The sequence below is a fragment of the Thamnophis sirtalis genome, unplaced genomic scaffold, assembly GCF_051295495.1.
Source record: "Thamnophis sirtalis isolate CommonGarterSnake01/CBP01778 unplaced genomic scaffold, rThaSir2_p1.2 scaffold_9, whole genome shotgun sequence".
In the NCBI taxonomy this organism is placed as follows: domain Eukaryota; kingdom Metazoa; phylum Chordata; class Lepidosauria; order Squamata; family Natricidae; genus Thamnophis; species Thamnophis sirtalis.
The window spans coordinates 14,809,058-14,834,020 of NW_028261389.1; the positions used below are offsets into that span (position 1 = coordinate 14,809,058).

General features: G+C 36.3%; 1 protein-coding gene across 4 annotated transcripts in view; it reads right to left on the minus strand.

The window, feature by feature from the left end:
• Positions 1-24,963, minus strand: part of CACNA1C (calcium voltage-gated channel subunit alpha1 C) — a 610,648-nt gene that overhangs the window by 20,619 nt on the left and 565,066 nt on the right. For all 4 annotated transcript variants that reach the window (XM_087722897.1, XM_087722893.1, XM_087722896.1 and 1 more), the window contains 10 exons: positions 15,589-15,717; positions 13,050-13,115; positions 9,423-9,514; positions 8,624-8,792; positions 8,240-8,367; positions 6,073-6,169; positions 4,784-4,886; positions 3,729-3,830; positions 3,405-3,532; positions 1,409-1,543 (listed from right to left, as the gene is read on the minus strand). In XM_087722897.1, the coding sequence (XP_087579023.1) occupies positions 1,409-1,543; positions 3,405-3,532; positions 3,729-3,830; positions 4,784-4,886; positions 6,073-6,169; positions 8,240-8,367; positions 8,624-8,792; positions 9,423-9,514; positions 13,050-13,115; positions 15,589-15,717 (1,149 nt within the window). The remainder of the gene's footprint in view (positions 1-1,408; positions 1,544-3,404; positions 3,533-3,728; positions 3,831-4,783; positions 4,887-6,072; positions 6,170-8,239; positions 8,368-8,623; positions 8,793-9,422; positions 9,515-13,049; positions 13,116-15,588; positions 15,718-24,963) is intronic.

The following is a 24,963-nucleotide window of genomic DNA, read 5'->3' on the forward strand; positions in this document are numbered from 1 at the left end:
TAATGTTTTTGAATATTTATTTCAAAGAAAAACAGTAAACTAGCGGTGTATTCAATGAAATACTTCACTCACCTCATGATGCTGATGTCCCGCTGTGATGATGATGTCCCGTGCAGCCGCGGGAGAGATGTCCCGCCTCCTATGACACATGGCACAGTGATTCCTATCATTGGATCACTGTACCAGAGGAGGTGGGACATCGCTATGTGGCTGCTTGCCATAACAAGGAGGAGGTGGGACATCATTGCAGAGCGGCAGGAGGGGGAGGAAGGGGAATCGTAAGACAGCCCTGCATTACATTAGAACGTGAGGAGGGGGGATGGTGCGGTGCGCGCTGCGCGGCAAACTGACACAGAGGGAGGGGAAACTCACAGGGGCGCCGGGCCATTCACGAGCGTCACCCAGCGGCATGGCCCCGCCCCTTTTTCTCCTCCATTTCGGGCAAATTTTTCACTGACTCGAGTATAAGCCGAGGCGGCTTTTTTCAGCCCAAAAAGTGGGCTGAAAAACTAGGCTTATACTCGAGTATATACAGTATGCTATAACAGCATATCCTGTTGTATGCATTCAGCAATCCATTTCATAGGATGCTTTTTTGGAGCAGTACTTGCAAATAAATATCTGGCTCTTAAAACTCCAATGTACAATGTCTTAGTTTCCTTATTGCACAGCAATGTACTTGTAATGAGGATACTTCTGTCTATCAGGAATAGAATAGAAATCCTTCCATCTTTGGCATTCAGATTCCTGAGTTATTACACTGGGAACTCAGCAACCTTGAACTGAGTTCCCAGCAACCCTTCATTGAGGGGAAAATGAGCTAAGCAGAAAACACCTTATAGAGTTGCTTGATTTCTACAATAGATTCCTTTAGGTTATTGTTTTCTTCTTCAAAGCTGCAGAGGAAGAGGAGGGCAAGAGAGAGAGGTGAATGAAACCTGTGCCTGTGTATTGGTGAATGTTTGTGTGTATCATACTTGTAGTTTCACAACACAGCAAGTAATGTGGCTCTTGGGGCTGTTCATCTCTGCTTTAACATGTTGGGAATGTAGAAACAACATTAATAGTAGTGATGGAAAGAAATTAGTTTTATGTTGTATTAATCACATTCAGCTAAGAATGGGCATGTCTTTTAAACCTCAGTTCTATGCAGTACTTCTGCCAATCCTCTCTATTGATCTTTGATTTCTCATAAGAAGTAGATACTGACTAAAAACACAGATGATGCTCGCTAATTGCAGTATAAATAAATTTGAAATGCCTTTTTAAGTGATCTGGTTTTTTAAATTATTCTTAGTTATATAGTTTTCTCTGTTCATCCTGTACTGCATATACTTCAGTCCATGAATCTGACTGAATATTTTTGGATCATTCTGCTGCACACCAGATTCATGCTGCAAGCACTTACCCTGAAAATATCATCTTCAGAAGCAGCAGAAACAGCTTCTTTCATGGCCTTGTCTAATTCCTCTTCTGCTGTTAAGTCTCCAGATATTGCCCTTCGAATCTCTGGTCCAATGTCATGTAATGTGCGCAGACCAGCCTAGAAAATATTATGGTTTAGCGTACTGGTAGATAAATAAAATTGATCTTAAAATACAGTATTTATTTACATTGGTTCTGAACAGCCACTAAATCTCAATGTAATTAGATATTATAGTGCGTGGCACGACAAAACCGCGCTACGCAAAATAGCGGAGATTAAATCGCGTCACTAAAGTCGCGACGTCATCATCGCGCGTCATCACCGCGGGGACAACAGCGCGGTGACAGAAGGGCGTTCTACATGCTTCGTTCTTTGCCTCCAAAGGTAGCCCTCCTCCTCCAGCTGACAGCGGCAGCAGGCACGGGGCAAAGCGGGCTGCCCAGCAGCAGCAGCCCGCGGGAAGGGTCCAGCTCAGCCGCGGAGGGCAGCAGGAAGCCCGCGGGGGGCCCGAGCAGGGCCGCCGACGCTGGCGGCGGAGGAGGACGCAGCAGCGGCAGCGGCTGAGGCTCTCCCGGGGCCGGCGAAGCGGGCTTGCCCGGCAGAGGCAGGCTGCCCTCTTCTTCCTCAACAACATCTCCTTGGATGGGCGGCCGCCGCCACCGGGCAAGCCCGCTTCGCCGGCCCCGGGAGAGCCTCAGCCGCCGCCGCCGCCGCCCGCCCTGCCTCTTCCTCCGGGGGAGGCGCCGGCGGCGCAGGCCGCCCGTCCAAGGAGATGTTGTTGAGGAAGAAGAGGGCAGCCTGCCTCTGCCGGGCAAGCCCGCTTCGCCGGCCCGGGAGAGCCTCAGCCGCCGCCGCTGCCACGTCCTCCTCCGCTTCCTGATGCCCCCCGCGGCTGTGCTGGACCCTTCCCCGGGCTGCTGCTGCTGGGCAGCCCGCTTTGCCCCGTGCCCGCTGCCGCTGTCAGCTGGAGGAGGAGGGCTACCTTTGGAGGCAAAGAACGAAGCATGTAGAACGCCCTTCTGTCACCGCGCTGTTGTCGCGGCGGTAGGGTCGTTTTTTTATTAGCGCTTCGGACGCCGCGGATTTGCCTCCGCACTTATGTCGGCGCGGATAAGGGCATCGCGGTTTTGTGGTGGAACCATTATAGTGCTGGCTATTTTGGGCTCAAGTAATTTAGCATAAACATATTTGTGCTAAATGCTATTTCCCTATTAGCTGATTCATTCTGCAATTCTAAATTGACAAAAGCACTCTTTTAGAGTTTTGCAGTAATAGTTTCCCTGAATCTGAAATATGAAAAAAAGCAATTCAGAAAAATAGTATCACTTTCAATCCAACTGTGACAATGGGACTCAAAAGAATGTAGCGTATAACTTGTTCCCCTGCAGTGAAGCTACTTGGTCTATTCTGAAGTTAGGGAAAACATGATGAAAACTACAATGAATACCCTTCATAAACATTTCCTAAATTTCACTAGATTTTTTTTGTAGGATCTATATGATGGATCCTTGAGATGCTATTTGATAATAGAATAACCTCATAACTTCACTTGCTCATAATTATGTTCTAAATATTTGGTTCAAGTGTATTAATCTAGAAGTAAATATATTTGTTATCAAGATACCTTATTTCCAACCAGAGGTTCTTACATATACTATTTTAACTATATTTATATTATATTTATAATTTATAATTAATTCTAATAACTAAAAAAATATGTTAATGATAACTGATATACCCAATTTATTAGATTAAATGAAAATGCTTTTAAAATTGAGGCTGGGAATCACCATCTTGAATTTGTAACTTCAAAATTAACTAAATTCATATTTTTAAAGAGATGTTTCTCAAAGTTTCTGGAGTAGATAATAAAACTGCTGGGCTGGTAATTTCTATCAATATCATAATGCTAAGCAATATACAAGAGCCACTTTTGACTTTCTTTTCTGTGAACCTCAACCTATTATTCAATACTTACCTGTAGCGAAAGAGCATTACGTTGTGAAGGTTTGCCCACGAGACCCTGTTCTTTGCGTTTTTTGAATTTCCGGAAATACTCTTGAATCAGGAATGTGGCATAGAATTTTCCAACTGTAACTTCATCATCTAGATGTCAAACATTTTGAAAAAATCAAAGATAAAGATAAAACTATTGATAGTTTATTTGTTTTTGTAATTTACTAACAAAGTACCGTATTAGTGCCCATTAAAAAAAAACTAATCTTCCTTTATTCAGGAATTACAGTGTGTTACAGATTGGAATTGGTATTAAATATAGTATTGAAAAAAAGGATGTACTCACCCCCTGCTGGGGGTACAACCTGATCCAACAACTTCATGCTAGTGCGTTTCCAGATTTTCTTAATGATTGCACGCAACTCCTCGTTGGCTTGTTCCAAATTACCTATACGAAGAAATATTAGTAAAATAATTTTCAGTTGTTGTATAGAGCAGTACTTTTATCTGGTCCACAGATAAAAAGAGAGCCATTTAAAAATAAGAGGCCATCTTATAGTAACTTATAGTAGACTCTTAGTAACTCTGATCCTATTAAACCCAATTAAATGGAAAAAAATGACAGTCTATTAGGCCTATTAGGACTGTTAAAACATAGTGATAGAATGGTTTTTGAGGCTGAAGGACGAAGCCAGATTTAAGTTAATGATCTTACAAAGGTAGAATGGTATTCAGGGAATTTAGAATGTAAAGATTTCCTTGAACAGCAGAAAGTTTCATGAGTAGCAAAAATATTTTAGGAATTAGTTAAATGTGTTCTTTTTTAAAGAATATTCTACAGCTAGAGGTTAGGGGCTACTTCAGGGGGACAAAAATTTTATCTATATATGCAATTTGAGTGGATCATAATTCATATTGCACCTATTCAAGTAACTGTTAATTCATCAAATATCTAGCTATAGTCTTCTATATTATGACCTTAGTTTTATGATACTGCAATACAACTCTTGGAAGACAATGACATGATAAATGCAATTTTAAGTATGAGGTCAATTCAGAATTGAAACGGTTTGCATCTTCTACATACTAATATGAAAATGAAAACCTGCCTCAAGAAAAGTTAATTAAGCCCTGTGAGACACAGAAAAAAGGTATTACAAACAGAAATTAATTTGGATATGAATATACATCTGTTTCTTTTGTTTCTTGCCTTTTCCTTGTAAATACAGGTAATCCATGATTAGCAACCACTATTTACATTTTCAGGGATACTCTAATTTGGATTTGTTGGATTTATCAATGAACAGGTAGTTGGCCCCTCACAAATCTATGTCTTTGATTTTATGGCATAAGAAACCTATCAAGAATTTCATGTATTTCTTCTGCATATTGTTTTCTTACCGTCTGTTTTGATTCTCAGTGCTGTTCTTACTAGTGCAAATAAGGTTGCATTAAACATAACAGTTCCATCACTATTTAATGGCATATTCATAGAGACAAGACGCTATGAGGGAAGATAAAGAGAGAAACAGAATATTGAATTATGTAGTGTATACCATATCAATTCATATACTGTTTTCCCAGTTTTGTTTTATAGTAATTGTATTAAGAATTATAATTACAATAATAAAAATTAATACAAACTGAAAAAACTAATATAATGAAAAGAAAATGTAGGAGATGCAGAAAAGGAAACAGAAAGGAAAAATAAGAATATATTAAGACAAGCAACATCTATAAACTACTTTAATAACTTATCACCATTTCTTAAAATACGACAAATACTCTTTCCCATATCCTATCTCTTATCTATATATAAATCCTTAAAGTTGATGTCAGCAATGTCAACCCATCAGCATTGACAAAATCGCCAGGAGTCTCATGGTGAGAAATAAGGAGAAAATTCCTAATGTTTAGATCAATTAATCAGTGGAACAACTTGCCTCCAGAGGTCGCGAATGCTTCAACACTGGAAGTTTTTAAGAAGAGATTGGACAGCCATTTGTCTGAAGTCGTGTAGGGTTTCCTGCCTAAGCAGGGGATTGGACTAGAAGACCTCCAAGGTCTCTTCCAACTCTGTTGTTCTATATTCTGTCAATTGCAGAAGTTAGCTTTACTTGGAATAGCTTATGTTTTGCAATGGTATCTTCACAACCATCAAACAATAACATCTATCCAAGATCCTTGAGGAAGGTTTGCTAGATGAATAAAAATGCCAAATCCAGTCTAAACATCTGGCAAATGTAAGCTATTCTAAGTAAAGCTGACTTTTACAATTGAGTGATGTGATTTTGTCAATCTGATGGTGTTGACAAAAGTGGCAGTATATATTTTAAAGTGTATATCATGTGGGATTAATTTTAATAACTATACTAATATTTAAATAATACTAATATCCAGAAAACAATTATTTTAGATAAAAATATTAAATGTTAACAAAAGGCAATCAACTATGTAAATGTTTGCTGTCTAAAAAAACAGTGCACATTTCATGATAATAAAATCTATTAACTGCATAATAAAAAATCTAGAAATCACAGAGTTCTGAGCATTGATATTAGATTGGATGACAATTCATATTGTCCCGTCAATATGACCAATGGTCAAGGTGGATGAGGTTTGTCATTCATCAGTATATAAGGAAAAGTAATGAAAAACAGTAACAGGAAGGGAACAGAAACCGATCATACCTTGCAAGCTACCCTGTGAGGACAGAGCTTTCCAAAACCCAGAGGAGGTTGTATCCGACGCAGGAGTGTTACAACATCTAGATGTTTGATACGTCCTCTACAGGAAAATTTTAAAAAAAGAAGGTGTGTCAGGAAATATCCAAGGATATTGATAGTTTCTTTGGAATTAGGTGTCTGATTATACCAGTGTTCTGGATGATTTATCCTACCAATTTCATGTAGATGTTGAACATTGGGGGATATAATAAGTAACCTTATAGGAATCATAGAAGGTTTGCTTAGGTGTCAAACAATATATTTCAGCACTTCCTTTTGGACAGGAAAGACCAAAAACCCTGCAAAAAAGCACTCCTATGAGGGAATGCACTGGGGTAGCCATCTGCATTTGGGAAAAGCAGCCGCAGCCAAGCAGACATGCTTCCCACCTTCACTTCCTCGAAGATAGCCTCAACTTATCCCTTCTCTCAAATGGCAGTGCAGGTATTGCTTAGCTTACAACCACAATTGAGCCCCAATTTTCTGTTGCTAAGCAAGAGTTGCTAAAAGCTGTTTTGCCCCAGTTTACAATCTTTCTTGCCACAGTTGTTAAGTGAATCACTATAGTTGTTAAGTCAGTAACATGGTAGTTAATTGAATCTGGCTCCCCCCATTGACTTTGCTTGTCAGAAGGTCGCACAAGGTGATCACATGACCTTGGGCCACTGCAACTGTCATACATATGAGTCAGTTGCCCAGCATCTGAATTTTGATCAGATGACACTGGGGATGCTGCAGTGGTTGCAAGAGTGAAAAAAAATCCAAAGTTATTTTTTTCAATGCCATTGTGGTCATTAAATGAACTGTGGGACTACCGATAAATGTTTACAGTTCCAGAAACGTGAGAGGAGATAAGCTCACTAAATTTCATCCCTTCATTCCCTCATTCACGATTTCCTCATGAGCACTGACACTGGTGTTCCAGATGTTTAGCTAATTGAGCCAGACCCTTGTGTTTTCAGGAATGTGCTATATATGTAGGCAGTTTTACCCCATCCAGGCCCTTAGCCTACAAAAGGGTAAAAGGAGAAGACAATAAATAGACAAGAAAGTGAGAAGTGATGTCTGGAATGTATGACTATTACAGGCAAGCAGGAGAGCTATCAATCAACTGCAAAGGACCACAAGCTACTCAATATGATTCCTGTCTGGCGCTTGGCAGCAATCATGCTGTGTCAGCACCTAGTCAACAAAAACAGGAGGATTTGGAGAGAGTCAAGGGTTGTATGCCACTTTACAGACATTAAGGCTTTTACTTGTTACAAGGACGATCTTTGAGGGCTTATTTACATGGCCGCATCAAAGCCTAGAAAGGGTGGAGTTAATTCAAGGGAATAGGAAAGGTGTGTGCTATTATATTGCATTTTGTACAGTAATGAACTAAGCTGTGGGATGTCCAATCTTTGGAAAACAAAGAACAGTGACAAATCCCAAAGCCTGATTTCATCATAAGGCCTGAAGTTGGCGATACCAAAACCTACTGAAAATCTAGGACAAGCAGCAGGTCTGCATTTTCCTCATACAATTTCTGGCAAAGGCAATTTACCAAGTAAATAAAAGGAGTTTCAGTACCTCCTGCCAGCCAAAAGCTCAACTTAAATCGATCTAGATAATTAGTATAATTTAGATGAATGCAGAGATGTGAGGCCACCACCTTTTCAGTTGCCTAGGGGATCAAATGATTGATATGATAGGAAGTGTGCTTAGGAAGCATAATATTAACGACCTTGATTGTTTCTATATTCTTATAGAATATTTCATATATATAAGGTTAGAAATTTTCTGAGTGCACTGAGGTAGTTTGGACTCCCAGTGCACTGGGATCATTTTAACTGGTTCTGATCTCCACCGTTGTAAAGATTTGTACCAGTCATTTAGCCTAAACCTAATTTTAAAAAAAAGATCCATCCCACAGAGATCCCCCACTTTCAGACAATCAGTTCCGCCCAAATAGAATACAAAATCCAGCATGTGCCCTGCTATACATATAAGGTTGGATACCATTTGTCTTCTTGTCACAGAAGAAATGAAATCCTAAGCAGCTCCTAAACAGAAACTCAAGAAGATGCTAAACTTTGTAGGTAGAGTTATTCAGAGTTCCTCTCTTTAGGTTGTGTGGCTGGAAACTTACTTGGCTTCAGGATCATACTCTGCCCAAATCCGTTTAAACTCATCCAGATGATGGGGACCCAGAATGGACCAATCACGGGTTAAGTAATCAAAATTATCCATGATGACGGCAACAAAAAGGTTAATGATCTGTAAATAAGCACAAAAACATTCATTCTACGAGAAGTTACTTCATGCAATAATAATTTATATTTCAAGGTCTTTTTCAGACAAAGAGCTTCTACAATGCTCCTCTTGAAAACAATATGTAGACAAGATGCTAAAGGAAGTTTCAGAATTTGCATATGGCTCAGGGATCAACTACTTCGCCTCCCCTGACAATTTTTTTTTTGGTTAAAAAATGCAGATCACTACACAACTTTTATAGATCACCATAGCTACTTACTAGAAAGGCACAAAGCATGTAGAAACTGATGAAATAAAATACAGCAAAGCTGCTCCCGCAGGGATGTTCACCTTCAGTAGTACTGTTTGGTTCCACAGAGTCAGGGTCACACTTCTTATCAGGTAGGCATGCCAGCATGATTTCCTGCCAAGCTTCACCAGTAGCACATCTGTTGAAAAGGGGGTATAGTGGAGAAGCAGGTGGCTTATCATTACGAGTTTTTTAAAAAAAATTAAGTACTCAGCAAATCATTCACAAGATAATTGTGTCTAGCTGGCTGAGATGTCTGCCACATAGAGCAAATCATACTTCATAAGCAGCCACAGATGTCTGATAAAATGTCTATTGTACCTGATAGTTTGGATAGCTGGCCTTCACAAAGCATTTTGAGATTTAGAAAGCATCAGATCTTATACCTCATAAAACATGTATTTAAATTCAGTGGAATTAAAAATCAAAGGATTAGTACAATTTGGCCTCTGGGAGAAAAAGATTAAATCATTTCCCTAAAATAGGATTAAATCAAATATGCTTTGGGGTTAGCAACGTTTTGTGATTGGAATATTTTTTTTTATTTTTTCAGTTTTTCCAGTGTTGCCATATATATATAATGAGTCTGCTGGTTTAGGCTTACAACTATTCTAAAAACTTGGTGACCTTTATTTTTTCAGTTCCTATTGGAAGCTATTGGGAAGCTGCAACATTAGTTTTCAGTAATGAAAAATAAGACACTGAGACAATGCCGTCCAGGGATTTTTTATATGGGTTGCCTGCCCTGGCATCCCTTGTTGTGACCTACCTGAAAAGCAGGAGCACAGCCTGAGGAAATGTTTGAAAATTGTTGTTCCGATTGATTTCTGTAGTATCATTTAGTGCAATTTTACCAAACACCTAATAAAAGAAAAAGTTGATTCAAGGTAATGTTTCATTCCACAAGATATTCCTGTATCTGATAATCTTAATATTCTCATTCTAATAAACGTATAAAATAAACTTATATCCCACGTACAGGCAGTCCTCGACTTACAACAGTTCATTTAGATGTTACAAGGGCACTGAAAAAAGTGACTTATGACTATTTTTCACACCTACAACGATTGCAGCATCCCCACAGTCACATGATCAAAATTCAGACACTTGACCCCTGCCTCATGTTTATAATGGTTGCAGTGTCCTGGCTGGGGTCATGTGATTACCTTTTGCTGTTTTCTGACAGGCAAAGTCAATGGGGGAGCCAGATTCACTTAGCAATCATGTTATTAACTTAACAATTGCAGTGCTTCACTTAACAACTGTGGCAAGAAAAGTTGCAAAATGGGGCAAAATTTACTTAACAAATGTCTTAATTAGCAACAGAAATTTTAATTGTGATTATTAGTCGAGGCCTATCTGTATTTGCATGGTTCTGATATTTCAATTCAACATTTGACATCTTCACACTGCACTGGATGTACACCTGATTGACAGTCTCCCTCTATATTACACCCTTTAAACTGATCTAATCTTTTTATTTTGGGTTTAGATCTTAAGGTATTCACCATTCACTATTCCAATTTGCTCAATAAACATTTTGCAGACTTTCATTTTGCTTCATTTATACAATAGGTGCTCTTCTTTACACATGCAAATGATGCTAATAAAAATAGTAAATTATTTTAAAATGAAATATTGGAGTTATAATGCAGGGCACAAGATTAGTTATATAAAATAAGAGGGCTAATTATTCTGTCTCTTCATAAACCATCCTAAAAATTGCTTAGGGAGATTAAAAATGTTGTGCTAAGAAATCTTGTATATTACTATACTCTTTAAGATATTTATAAGCAAGGGGTTATGTAAAGATCACTTTTCTCAATTTTACCATCAATAAGTACACTATTTTCAAACTTTTCAAAGATCAGTACTTCTTCTTTTCATGAAATTAATGAAATGTTGGAAATGTGGAAAATATAAGGGGCATCTTGGGTTTCAAATGGTATGACAGCTTGATCTATTAATGCTTCCACTCTCTTGAATTGCACACTTCCCTGATACCCAACTTAGCCCAGTAGCCTGATGCTCTACTAATAGTTGAACTGCTGCTGATTATCTTTTCTTCCTTTTCACTCTATGGTTTCTTCTTTTTTCTCTTTCTCTTACTTCTTTTGGGCAATAGTGAATGCAGATTAGGAATGATGTGATGGACTGTAGTAAGGAGTGGATTCTTAGGAGAGAACGATGCATTCCAAAAGAGGAAGAGGCAACCCAGTCCAACTATTACCCACAAGAGAAAGAGGGTGAAGGCAACCCCTTCTTATTAGTTGACAGAACATGTTGTAGATGCAGATAGTACAGTGCTTATTCTGGTGAAATTTTGTCTATAGATGTGAAACAATAAAGAACTTAGCTTGGAAGAATCACTGCATGTTATTCTTGGGTTGAGGCTTAGCAGATGGTAAGATAGGAAATAATTCTATAAATAATCAAGACAGACTGTTATGCTCGTCTTGGTACTTGAGAAAAGTGGTTTGGAAAATACTGCAGGTTTAGAGCATCTGTACATCCTTCCATTTTCTGTAAGAGTTTTCTGTTCCTAATGAACTAAAAAGGAATGTGGGTCTTAAAACTAGAAGTATTCTGCTCTGGAGATTTATGTAGCCTAATCCATGTTACTTTAGCCGGGAAATAAAACATCTGCAAGCAAACAACCAAGTTTATTGAGCTCTAAGGACTCCACTAAACTATTTTTAAAAATCTGGTAAGTCTCTGTGAGAATTTTAGCCTCAAATATCCTGAGCTATACTGGAATCAAAAATATTAGGTGAGTCATGAAAATGCCTTGAGCAATACAGGTAGTCCTTGACTTACAACTGTTCATTTAGTGACTGTTCATAGTTACAACACCACTGAAAAAAAGTGACTTATGACAGTTTTTCACACTTAAGACCACTGCAACATCTCCATGGTCACGTGAACAAAATTTCATAATTATGGATGGTTGCAGTGTCTCGGGGTCATGTGCTCACCTTTAATAATCTGACAAGCAAAGCCAATGTTAACCATGTTCGTAACTTAACAACTGCCATGAATTACATCACAAATGTGGCAAGAAAGGTTGCAAAAAGGGTTAAAATTCACTTAACAAATGTCTCATTTAGCAACAGAAATTTTGGGCTCAATTTTGGTTATAATTCGAAGATTATCTATACATCAGCACTTCTAATGTGCCACTGCAAATCCTTGAAATCTCTATGTTTGCATATTTCTAGAGTATGCATGTAATATATTATGCATCTAATATAGTTTGTGCATCTCTACTGTATAAAATATGAATGTCTGCAGCCTTATAGGGCATGAGCAATATACCAAATTAGTGATAATGGAGAGGAGCAGCAAACTAGTCACTCAATCACTTGTGCTGAACAAACAAACAAACAAACAATTTGCTTCCTGGTCTAAGGCTAGGTAGTAATTATCACTAGTTGTATGGATAGGAGACAATGCAGAGAGAACAAACTAGAATCTCCTATCATGGGTGTCCATCTGGCAATCTGGTATCTTAGGTAAACTATTTTATTTTGGGGTCCATATTTAAAACCTTTGGAAACTCTGGCTGAATTCTGCACATATGCAGATTGTTCTGACAGTTGTAAGTGCTGACAGTAACCAGCTTCTTAAAAGTAGAGAAGTGCAAAACAGTAGTGCAAATTAAGCATCCAAACCAGACAAAGCTTTTAAAGGGAGGTTCTTCTAAGTCAGTCGCCTGAGGAGCCCTGGAACTCTGGGCTCAGATTCTCCAACTCACTAGTTAGTAATGACAGTTGCAGCTGCTCTGAGGGGGCGCTGGGAGTTACTACAGCAAGAGGACAAATTAAACACTCTGAGGCAGGCCATATTTTTCATTTCAGGAAACAAGATGATAAGGCAGAGTTTCTGCATGGAGAGATTTCTTTTGTCTTTTAGACTCTGCGCATACCGTAATCACAAGTACCACTTTGGCTAAAATCTACTTTTTATTTTACTTATTAGCAAGATGAAATGGTTGCAGTGCTGAAAAAGAATAAAGCACAAAAGCAGATTCTTTTTCTGACCATGTTTATTGAGTCTTTAAAGGGGGGTTGGGCTGAGGAGAAAGGACTGGTCCAAAGTCACCTAGCCAGGTTTCATGCCTAAGGGAGGGTGAGAATTCAGTTTCTAGTTCAGCACCTTTAGCCATTACACCAAACTGTCCTCACTGTTATTAACCCACACATAAAATTAATTTAAAATTTTAATCTAGCCAGAATAAATTGACATTTTAATTTTTAGACTCCCTGACTTCATGTTTAGGTAATAGGCCTTCATATGAAGTTTTTCCTTGACTTGAAGATTCTTTTCCTAAAAAGCTTGGTAATTCCCGTTCCATATGCTTGCAAGAGAAAATATTAAATCTTAGGAAGACACTTACCTGCATCCCAATCACGGCATAGATAAAAAACAGCATCACTATTAATAGAGCCACGTAGGGGAGAGCCTGGGGGGAAAAAAATCAAAAGCAGGTAATGATGAATCATTGATTAAGCAAGCTAACTTTTTGGAACTTGGGATACAATATCCCCATATTGAAAGCACCTGAGAGCATAAGACCAGAGGCAAATATTTCTTTGATTGTACAATCTGCAGTAGAATGCATATGGATGCATTTACATGACAATGCATTAGAAAGTAAAACATTAGATAATCTTGTGCATCTCCCTTTAAAAACTTGTCTGCACATACTATCATTAATGTAAACTATTTATTTCTCCACTAGATGACTCTACTGATCCACTGTTTTGCTATAACTAATCGTTCTAACAAAACGTTCTATCTCTCTTAAGTCATTACTGTTTCTTTTCACATTAATATTTTTCTTAGAAAAAACAGGGCTTCCTGCCTATTGTCTGTCAGATTTGTAAAACCTGTATATATATTTATTTACAGGATGTATACAGGTTTATATATTAAAGAATATACATATACAGAATTATATATATTCTCTCCCATTGATTTCAACATTTGTTGTAATAAGAATTTAGCTACAACTTTAACCATCAATAACTCTTCCCTATTTAAAAATTGTATGTGCCAACTGTTACATTAATAATTTTTTAAAAGATCGTTACATTGTTAAAAAATAGTGTCAAAAATTTAGATGAGGAATACATAGAGTAAGAGCCAAAACTACCCAGGATAGAAATATGGATCCAATATTTTGAATTCCAGTATTTATATGGGAAAAATGTTATTGTAATTCACTCAATAAGAAATTATTTGAGCTCCATTAATTTTATTTCCATCAATGGGCATGGATCTTTACAAAGAGAAACTGTTGAAAAAGGTAGTCCAGAAGATATTGGACTCTGGTCATCATAGTTCAGAGATAATGGAGAAATATTGCTTCCTGAAATTAGAATGAAAGTGAACGTATCATTTTGTTCCACTTAGACAATCAAATTTCTTTTATCTATAATTGTCTGAGATACTTCTAAGAAGTAATGATGTTATTCAAGAGTTGAATCCCTCTTGCAGCCACCATGTTTCTTCATTACATGGGCACGTATAAATGTTAAAAAGAATTATAGGTAGTCCTCGACTTACAAGCACAATTGGGATCAGATTCCATTGTTAACCATGGTGCTTAAGTGAACTGTGCCTGATTTTACGATCCTTTTTGCCACGGCTGTTAAGCAAATCAGTGCAGTTGTTAAGAGAATCCCAGTCGTTAAGTAAATCCTGCTTCCTCCATTGTCTTTGCTTGTTGGAAGCCAGATGGGAAAGTTGTAAATGGCAATTACATGACCCTGGGGATGCTGCAGCCAGCTGCCTGAATTTGATTATGCGATTAATGGGGATGCAGCAATGATCATAAGTGCAAGAACTGGTTGTAACTTACTGTTTTCTGGGTTGTTATAACTTCAAATGGTCACTAAATGAATGGTTGTAAATTGAGGACTACCAGTATGTAGGATTGACCTGGGAATCTATAAAGTTCAGCAAGAGACGCATTGAGAATAAATCTGAAAGAAGCCCTCTGCAGGTAGAGAATTGGTATTCTGCAGAAAGAAATCAGTAGGTTTGATTTAGACTGGAGACTGCTGAATAAGTATTTGCATGGGCCCTTTTCTGAAGTCTCGGGTCTGTCTTCTGGTCAGCTGTATTCTTAATGTATGTCATGTTCTTTTAACTTTTTAAATGATAATTGTGATTAAAGAATTGTTATGAAGTCAGGTGCCCTTGAAATTGAAATAGCTCCAGCCACAGTGGGATCTCAGTTTTGTGGCCACCTGCATAGATTTCCCCCTTGCATCCATGATTTTATGTCAGCTAGAAAACAAGACCAAGATATGCATAAGGGTTTGGGTCTCTTGCCATATTTGGACTGAGTCCAGTTGCCAGTAATGGCCATAGATCAGCCTTCCCCTACCTGGTGCTCTTAAGATGTGTTGGGACTATCACTCCCATCATCCCCAGCCAGCATGTGGTCCAACACATCTGGAGGGTGCTATATTGGGGAATGTTGCATAGCTGAATGATTCCCCAATTGCATCAGCAAGCTGACCTGATGGACGGAAAGTGCATCACCTTTATTTTAATATAAAAACAATTTTACTATAAAATTGTTGTATTCATTTTTTGCCTTAACACTTGTATTGACAGGAATAAAACTCTCAGTTTAGGGTCCAATAATTTTGCATTTGGAGAAGTGTGTGATCTTACAAATTTCTTTTTTCTTTTCTTTTTTAAAAAGAAATTGTTTATGTTTGAGTTTCAAAATCCTCTACCCCGCCAGGCTTCATTCCATCCATCCTAATCCTGAGATTCCTGGCTATAGAAAGTAATTTATCCTGGGCAGAGACCATTCAGAAATTGTTGCTGTATCCCGTATAAACATGTAACATAAAGAGCAGACTGAAACTTGACTGCTGCCCTGAGGTAAAGCCACATAAAGCAGAAGGAAGGAATACCTGGAAAGACTTGATGAACGTCCAGAGCAGCGTGCGGATGCCCTCCCCTCGACTCAAGAGCTTCACCAGACGCATCACACGGAAGAGTCGGAAAAAGGTGATTGAGATGCGAGAGTTGTCCTCTGTGTTCTGGAACCCATTGGCACAGAGGGCAGTAGTTACAACAGCAGGTGAAGAAAACCCACCCTGGGCCACAGAAAATGCGACTTCACAGGAAGAGCTCACTGCACTGTTCCCCTGCCTTAGAAACCCCGCCCCCATCTTTTACTACCCTAGTCTCTTCTCTAAATCCCTATGATAAGTCTGTATTCCCCACTTCCTTCTTCTCAACTCACTGTGGTTGTTCAGGAGCATTCCAAATATTATTCTCCTTCTTTTAACAAGAAGAACTTGCCAGGGCTCTTGCTAGTAGTGTGAAGCCATGTTTGCCTACCTCACTGATTCAAGGGTCATAACAAATGGCCAGGCAGAGCTTTTGGGTGCGACATTATTTAGTCTGCGGAACTTAGGCATGCAGTTACATTTTTCTCCAGAATATAATGAAATTATATTTTACAATGATATCAGTATAATGAAATCATAGAAGTGTAGCTGTATACTGTATCGGGGATTTAAGAAAGAATACTGCAGATACTTGGCTCATTTAAAAAAAAAAACACCAGCGTACACACAAATGTACTGGGTTGTTTGGTTGGGATAAAGAACAACGATTACTCAAAATATTATAAACAGAAGCTGTTATGTTTATGTAAATATTACATATGTCAGATAGGATTCTTCCTCCTTTGTACTGAAAAAAGTGATACCCCACATTTGGGGAGTTTGGAAGGAATGGGCAATTAAATGAAACCTTGATACTTAGATAGAAAGTAAGCAGGCTATGCAGAATGTGTTTCATTTTGCTGTATGCTGAATAAGAATTTCCTAATCCAAAAGGAGGCAATAATTTTTAGCCATGTGGACTAACAACCCAGCAAAAAGCATGCAATCTAAACTGGGATAAGGGACCTTCTCTGTTCTCTTCGCTGCAGAAATCCCACAAAAATGGATACATGTGTTGCATTTGGAAACAATATAATGTCTGAAGCATGCTTATATGGGGTTTCTTCTTCTTGCAAGGGAAAGTCCTAACTTTAAAATATGTTCACTTTATCTCTGATATACTTAATCTCAGCAATATGAGGAGCCATAGTCATTTCAAAATTTGCTTCTAAAAGGAATACTTTTCAATGTGTACTGCATTATAAAAATAAATTCAGTTAGAAGGCTCCAAGATGAAGCAACACTAGTGCTTCTTGTGTTTTTCTGTAGTTTCATACTACATCTTCGCTTATTTTCTCTGTCCCCAATTTTATTTCTCATGACCCCTGGGTATTTCCCACAGCCTGTCCACTGCCCAGATAATATAGTTATTTTGGCCTGCCACTACTGTTTAAGAGTTCCTAGAGTTTAAAATAGCCTTTTTTTCTAAGTGGCTTCTGATGTTCTCATAGCTTAGTCCCTTAGTACAGGACTCCTCCATACTATTCCCTTTAGGGCCTGTGACTTACATGGACATTCCTCTCACTGCACTAAGCCAGGATAAGCCTGAATCAAATGGGGTCAACTAGTTTCCTTTGGCTTTTGTGAGAAGGCTTCCTACCAAACAGACTGCTGGTAGGGAATTGGGTAATGATGTTATCAAATCATACAAGATAGAGTAGTGAAGGATGAAGATATGGTCTACTTCTCCTACATATGCTGTAGAACGCTGGCAGATTTCAAAGGAAGTAATAGCACATTCTTCCTTCTTATGTTCTTTAATTTTCCTTGGCTTCCATCAAACCGACAGTTTAATGCTCTCTCTCTCTCTTTCTGATCTATCTGGAAACAGTGCAGATCACCTACCACCCAACAAACAGATTTCCCAATTTGAGTTACTCACCACTTGTAGTGACCATGAGAGAACAGGTCCTTTGATTTCCTGTTAAGAATTTAACACTAGCTCCTCTACCCTGTATTTATGTGTGTATGTGCATATATACATAATTCAAATCTGGAATTATATACAAAACTGTATATAAACAGTTTGCAAATTTCTGGTTTTTTTCTGCATAATTTATATGTAGAATGCATCATTTTCCTTTTTTTAAATGAGGCATAATTAAGATGCTGTGAATCAAACCTATGTTTTGACTTATTTTAAACGCATATAGGCTTTTATTTTTGTGGAGTTTTTTTCCAGCAGGCTTGCAGAAGTCAGTGACTGGTTTTAATACTTAGAAACATTTCCTAAAATATGGATGAAAATAATCCTGTTCTAGAATTAATGACTGCTTGTTGTTGAAGGTAGGCTATTCAGCTGAGAAAGAAAAAAATGCTATGATACATGCAGTTCCCAAGTCTGACAACCAACTTTGTTCAGGATATAGAATTTGCTGAATTAAGTAATGTAGTCAAGAAAAAGGACATTAGCTGACTTTTTAAAATGAACCAATGTGGAACTGTGGGAAATACAATGTTCTTTAAAATCAAATTATTCTATTGCTTTCACTTCCACTACGTAAGGGACACGTTATGCCATTGTAATGTTATTGAATTTGATTAAGTGATTGCCATCGTTCCCTACCTTCATTTCAGAGCCGTAGTCATAGAGCATTACAACATGTCCTATCTAATCGTGAGGAATATATCACAGGCATTGCAATGTGAAGTTATAGTGAGATGAAATAAGAGAAAATAACATTAGCGTCTCTAGGTAATATTCATCTCAACCAACCAATAATGGTATCATAGAATGGCAATATCTTAAAGCATAATATGTGCTTAATAAGCTCCCATTTGCCTGTTAACATTATTTCCTGGATGGCAGGAATGAGTGTTTTAAGCATATTATCCACAATGTGGAAATGTGAACAAAAAAAGGGGAAATCAGCAGCCCACTCTAGTCTAGTTCAGTCAGAAGTACATTTCCTTCTCTCTTCCCTCACCTTCAATTAGAGATCATTCAACAGGGTGAATTAATAAGTGTAGGTGTGACACTGTCTTGGGCAAATGAGCTGGAAGGATTTGTTTACACAATTAGAATTGCACTGACCACATCTCATATTCTATGTGGGTCTTTATTATCTGATTTTATTTTTGTATGAAAATATGAATATCAGCTTTTTTCTGTTTGAATTTATTTTGCAAGCCAATCCACTTGATTCAAAGAGATCATTTTTTTTAACACAAACAAGAAATCCGAAAAGGGTTCCAGTTCTCTCTTGGTAATAATTCATTAAATGGTAGGATAACAGATAACTTGATTGAAGAAAAAATCAAGGATGCACATGAAATAAAAATCATGTGCAGAATAATATCAGACTCTACAAATGGATACACAACATGCAGAGATAACCGGGCCAGGTTTGGAGACAGAAACCTTAGTAGTCAGGGTGGCAAGAGAATAAGGCATGTATTAGGAGATTAAGAAGTGTTATAGGAGAAGATGGTTAGGTTTTTGTCTGGGAATGCACACAGGGACAACAAAAATCACAGCGAGGAAGGAAGGATATAAAGAAAAAAAAAATAGGACCACACCGTAGAAAAAACACTATAGATTCTCTGGAATGCAATGGATCAAATTCAGCCATTGTTAAAGAGTCCTCTTATGGAATTCAGCAGATTGCACACATCCACACAATTGTATTGACAGGGGTTATGAATTTTAATCCATTGTCTTACAGATATAAAGATAATTGAATCTATCAAAAAATATTTATAGTTCTCAGATTAGTTTTATATTTCTTTTCAGAAAATGCATTCCTTTAGACTCCAAAATTATAGCTATTTTCTTGGAAAAAGAAATCGTGAAGTTCATTTTTTTTTTTAGAAATGTAACTATATTAACTGAAGTGATAGAACTTTCTCTTGTCTAATCTATTTTCTTTCTCAGTACCAAGATCAGAAATGTTAGAATACAGTAAAGCTTCAAATCTCTGGACCTTCATTCATCAGACTAAGGACAACAAGAGACAAAAATTTACTTCAGACTTAATTTCCACAATGAATATATTCCACTGTTTCCAAAGCAGTCCAGACAATTGATATAATCTACCGCATGTAATTTGTGGGGTTACCTGACAATTTTAACATTAGTTAAATAATGATGCAAAACGCATAAACACCACTATGAAAATTCAATTTTTATGGACATTCCATCTATAAAACTTAAATGTTATTATGTTTTTAAAAAAATGACATCTGGATCTATTTTCACTGCTGGATTTTCCAATTTATTAATATTAAAATAAAGCCAAGATGTTTTCCTATATATAAGAAATAAACAATCTCCACATATTCTTGATTACAGCTTCTACAATTCCTTGCCAGTAGCCATGCTAGCTGGGCTGATCAGCCTTACATCTAAACTATTTGATAGTTGGCAAAAGCTAAGAGGACTTGATGCAACAATATTCTTATCTTTCTACCAAGTAATATTTATGATGTCTTTAATGTGCTTAATTTTTATTTCTGTGTAACATTCAATTTTAGATGCAATCTTATAAAAAATCTGGAGACATGTCCTATTGGATTAATTAATTAAACTTATTCCTGACTAGAAATGTACAGGATTGAATGTTATGTTTTTTTAGATTACAGAAAAGGCCCATCTATTCTATTTGCAATAGTGAACAATCTAGAGCAGATAAACAGATGTGATAGTTATCTTTGGTTTACCTCCAACAGTTGTCAATTAGAGTCTTATAACCGACATTTTTCATATGGTTAGCAGTCATTGTGCAATTATCATTCATGAAATTATCTTATTTTAAAAATTGATATTTTTTTAAAACGGCTATTTCTGCTTTCTGTACCACATTTTGGTGATAAATCTTAGATCTAAAATCACTGAACTCTGCATAAAGTTCAGATTACATTTTTATAAAAATTGGTTTTTGAATTGTAGAGAATAAACTGGCCCATTAATCATATTTTTATAAATGGAGAATTTTATGTGTATAGTCTCAAAAATGTATGTTCTGGATTTTTTATATTGAGAATATTAACATGTGTTCTCAATTAGGCTTGTTTCTGTCCAAAGTAGTATTTCTTATAGTGAATGTATTAAATGTATCGGTGGACCTCATTTTACGAACTGCCTCATTTCATGTTTGCACTTATGATGATGAAAAAATAATTTTTGGACCAATCCTCACATTTATGATCGTTGCAATCAGTACAGTCCAATCTGTATATGCCCATCCTAACTGTGGTGATTAAACAAGGACTACCTGTACATTCCTAATTGTCTGCTAAATGTGACTGAGTTGTACTTCTCAGATGCAGGTTTTGTAACTAGTTATGTTTAACACTAATAAACAATTTAAAGTACTACCTGCATTTGTGAAATATCTATGAGACATGTACTTGCTGAAATGGTTGAGATTCCGAATATTAATCATTGCCAAGGAATCAACGGATTAGTGTTATATTTCTCCTAATAAGAAAAAGCTACATATAATTGCAAAATTCAGCTTTTATAAAAATAAACACAATCCTTGGTTATGTATAAACATTCTAGATCACTATTGTTTCTGAAAATTGCTGCTGCTAATATATTATGGATTGTGATGTGTATGTGTATGTGAATATAAATAAATTCATGTGATTTGTATGCCAAGTTTCCCATGTTGTTCCAAATAAAGCAGAATGTGAATATAACAACATGTTGGAAGAATGGAAAGACAATGTTTGTCTCCAAATGATCTCCCTCATCCCTACAACAAAACTTTACAGAATAGCAGTTTTATAATATTTCTAGAGAAGGTTTATTAGCATTAGCTCTTTTAATCTAAAATATGTATTTCATACAAGATTTTTTCTTCAAAATAATATATATATATATATATATATATATATATATATATATATATATATATGTATGTATGTAGGTAGGTAGGTAGGTAGGTAGGTAGGTAGGTAGGTAGGTAGGTAGGTAGGTAGGTAGGTAGGTAGATAGATAGATAGATAGATAGATAGATAGATATAGATAGATAGATAGATAGATCGCTCTTATAATGTTAGTAGTTCCAGTTAAAGTAGTAAATCTGCAATTTTAGCATACTCTATTATCCATTTTTTATTGAAATTTAATGCAAGTCAGGCTTCAGTTCAAAAATAAAAACTGTATCACTGCATTTCAGGCAGGGTATTCAGGTTTTTCTTAATTTAAGATTGCCTGGACCATGGCGATTAATAATTGCTGCATACTTTGTTATTGCATTGATTAAAATTTTGCTAACACATGACAACTTTATTATTTAATGTGAAACTGGTCTTAAACCCAGGTGTAAAGAATGTTTTAGGATTTACTGTTTTTTGATGGCATATATTTAAAGCCTATCTTATAATTTCAAATTCTGCATATTTATAAAATGCATAGTTTTTTTTCATTTGCTTATCAACTCAACTTCTCAGTATAGCAGACTGATGATGTTATGATAGATTCATATTGACACATAGCAGAAAGTTCCATTTTTAACTGAATTCAGATAGCTAAACATGTTTTTAGTTTTTAGAATGTATTTATTATTCTGCTCATTAGGCACAATAAAATGGAAATGAGATAGCATAACTGAGTTCATAGTGATCTAAAGAAGTTTGAAATGTATTAGTTGGCAATGCTTTCTGACATGTGCTCCAGTTTGTAGCAAAGGGATGGTGTCTGGGTTTTCTTTTTAAAGGTCTTTTCTAAAGTGGCATTTTAAACCTTATGGCTGTGACAGTGTTAAACTGACCTGTCATACTAAATTCAAATTTTGAATTTTGATGGAAATATTATTGGAGCTATAGTAAAAAGCTCACTTAAAGAAGAATAAGTATAAGGAACCAAAATAAACAGTAAGTATGGAAATGCTATTTTAGAAACCTGAACTGTGTTCAGTTCCAAATAATGTCTGATGCATTAATTGCTCTGTTTACATTAATGTATATGGATATAATTTGGTAGAAAAATATGTCAGATATTTCCTACCAAAACGAAGGGATGAGAAAACATTTTTTTTCATTTTAAATTTCCATGTCATTCCAATTATTTGACTTTCTGGAATAGGTTAAAAAACAGATTAAAAGTTTTATCTTTTCAGACAGCACATATTCAACTATGAGTACTTTTTTAGCCATGTGGGATAACTTTTACATTTACATTGCTTTAATAGAGGATTGGATGGATCCATGCCTGTTTATTATATTTATTTATAGTATAGCATTATATGTATTCATGGCATCTGAAAAGTCTCTAGCTCAAAGAGTTTGCATTGTAAGAACAGACATAGGGAAATAGCAAAACAATAGAAGAGAAACAGGACAGCTAATGTGAAGAATATGCCATGTATATCAATTATGCTTAGAACCTTAGATGATATTGAGTTGGGTGATGTCTCAGAAAACTACAGGAAAAGTATGTTTGAAAAACATATGGGGGAAGAAAGAGAAATGAATTTAAGGACGTATTCTGGTAGCCAATTTCAATTCCAGAAGGAATGTTGTTATTTCAGGGTGCAAAGCCTTTGAATGATGATGGCAATACAGCTGAACGGATGAGGAACACAGGTGAAACTATGATTTAAAAGCAGAGAAATGGTGGGGGAGAACAGTATAAACTTTGGAAGATAAGATAAAAATAGTGAATGGATGGATAAATCTGCAAATGAGTACTCTAGGGGTTTAAGAGAGGTGTCAAATGAATAAATCAAAAAATAAATAATTTGGCCGAAGAATAATACTGAAATCAGTGGATATATATATATCAAGATAATGAACAATTAAAGATATAATTACAATAATGAACATAAGAGATAACCACAGATAATTGTAATTGGCAATTAAGGATAAAAATGGATCAAGCTCCCCGCTCCTCCCAAATGCCTTTTATACAGTTCATAAGTGTATGTAAATGACTACTGTTAGAGCATTATGTTTAGGCATCATCATATAGTTTATTAAAATCTAAAAATCTATAGTATGTGGTCTTGAATCAGCCCTCTATATAATATATAAATATCAAATTTTGATCCCTAACAGAACTATCTTGCCATCCTCATAAAAAGATGCATTCAAGTAGTGCAGTAGGACCCAATTTAAGGTTACAGTTGGGTTACAGCCAAATCTATTTCTTTGCAAAGGTTATGTGATGCAATGAGTTTCAGAATGTAAGTATAACTAAATATTTAAGAATATACAGTGTATACTTTATATAGGGTATGGGAGTCAGATTCTCTAAGTTCAAGTGAATTATTGGTCTAGGAGAAAGCAGCATTATATTAACTTTGGTCTTCCCTTAGGTGTGTATATGTATATGTGTATGTTTATATATTTCCAATAATTGATATTATGATGCATTTTCAAATAATTTTTCACTCACAGAAAATTAATTTCCTCTGTTTTAGGATCAGGCAAGATTGCTCAACAAGCCAGTAGTAAATAAGACTTATATGACTCCTAGTACAATCCTAAATATTCAAAAATAGTTTCCATTGAATTCAGTGAGACTTACTTCCATCATATGTAGAGAATATGTACATTGCCCAGGGTCAGATTTGAAATCATAAAAATATGATAAATAAATATTACATAGCAACTGCCAGAGGATCTTTTTCCGATATTTGCATGGTGTCCTCTGCAATCCAGCAGTTATGCATTAAAGATATCTTGAAAACATATACAGCAAGGACAATGCAAGTAAAAGACACAATGGTATAAAGGGGCATTTGAGGTGATTGGTTTTCACAATGGAGGACAATGTGCCAGAAATCACAGACTGATAATGGATGTAGGAATGTAGCCTTAAGATAGATTTTAGATTCATTTGTTCAGTATTCTAAATACAGACATACATATTTACTGCCTACCAAAACTGAATAGATGTAGTGATGAAAATTCTGAATTTTGACTTTAAAATACAAATTACAACACAATGGTAACATATTTTACATCTTTTTAAAGCATTTAGTATGAAATTGTTTAATAATATCTATATCATGTATCACTTTCAAATAGCAAAGTTATAGATATTTTTACTCAAAAGTTAAATGTCCGAATTGTGAAATATATTGAAATGAAGCCTAGGTGTACTGCTGCCACTTTCCAGTGAAGTAGTTTTTCAGCTTGGCAATACACAACATATATAAGGTACCTGCACTTATTTTTGAAAACATAGTTCAATAACTTTGAATGTCCTAGCATCTTCATAAATGTATGTTGCTTGTCAAACACCTGAATTTTGATCATGTGACCATGAGGGTACTGCAATGGTCTTATGTGACTTTTCCCAGTGCCATTGTAACATCAAACCATACATGAATGGTTTCAAGTTAAGGATTAACTGTATAATGTCATAGCTTAACGGATATG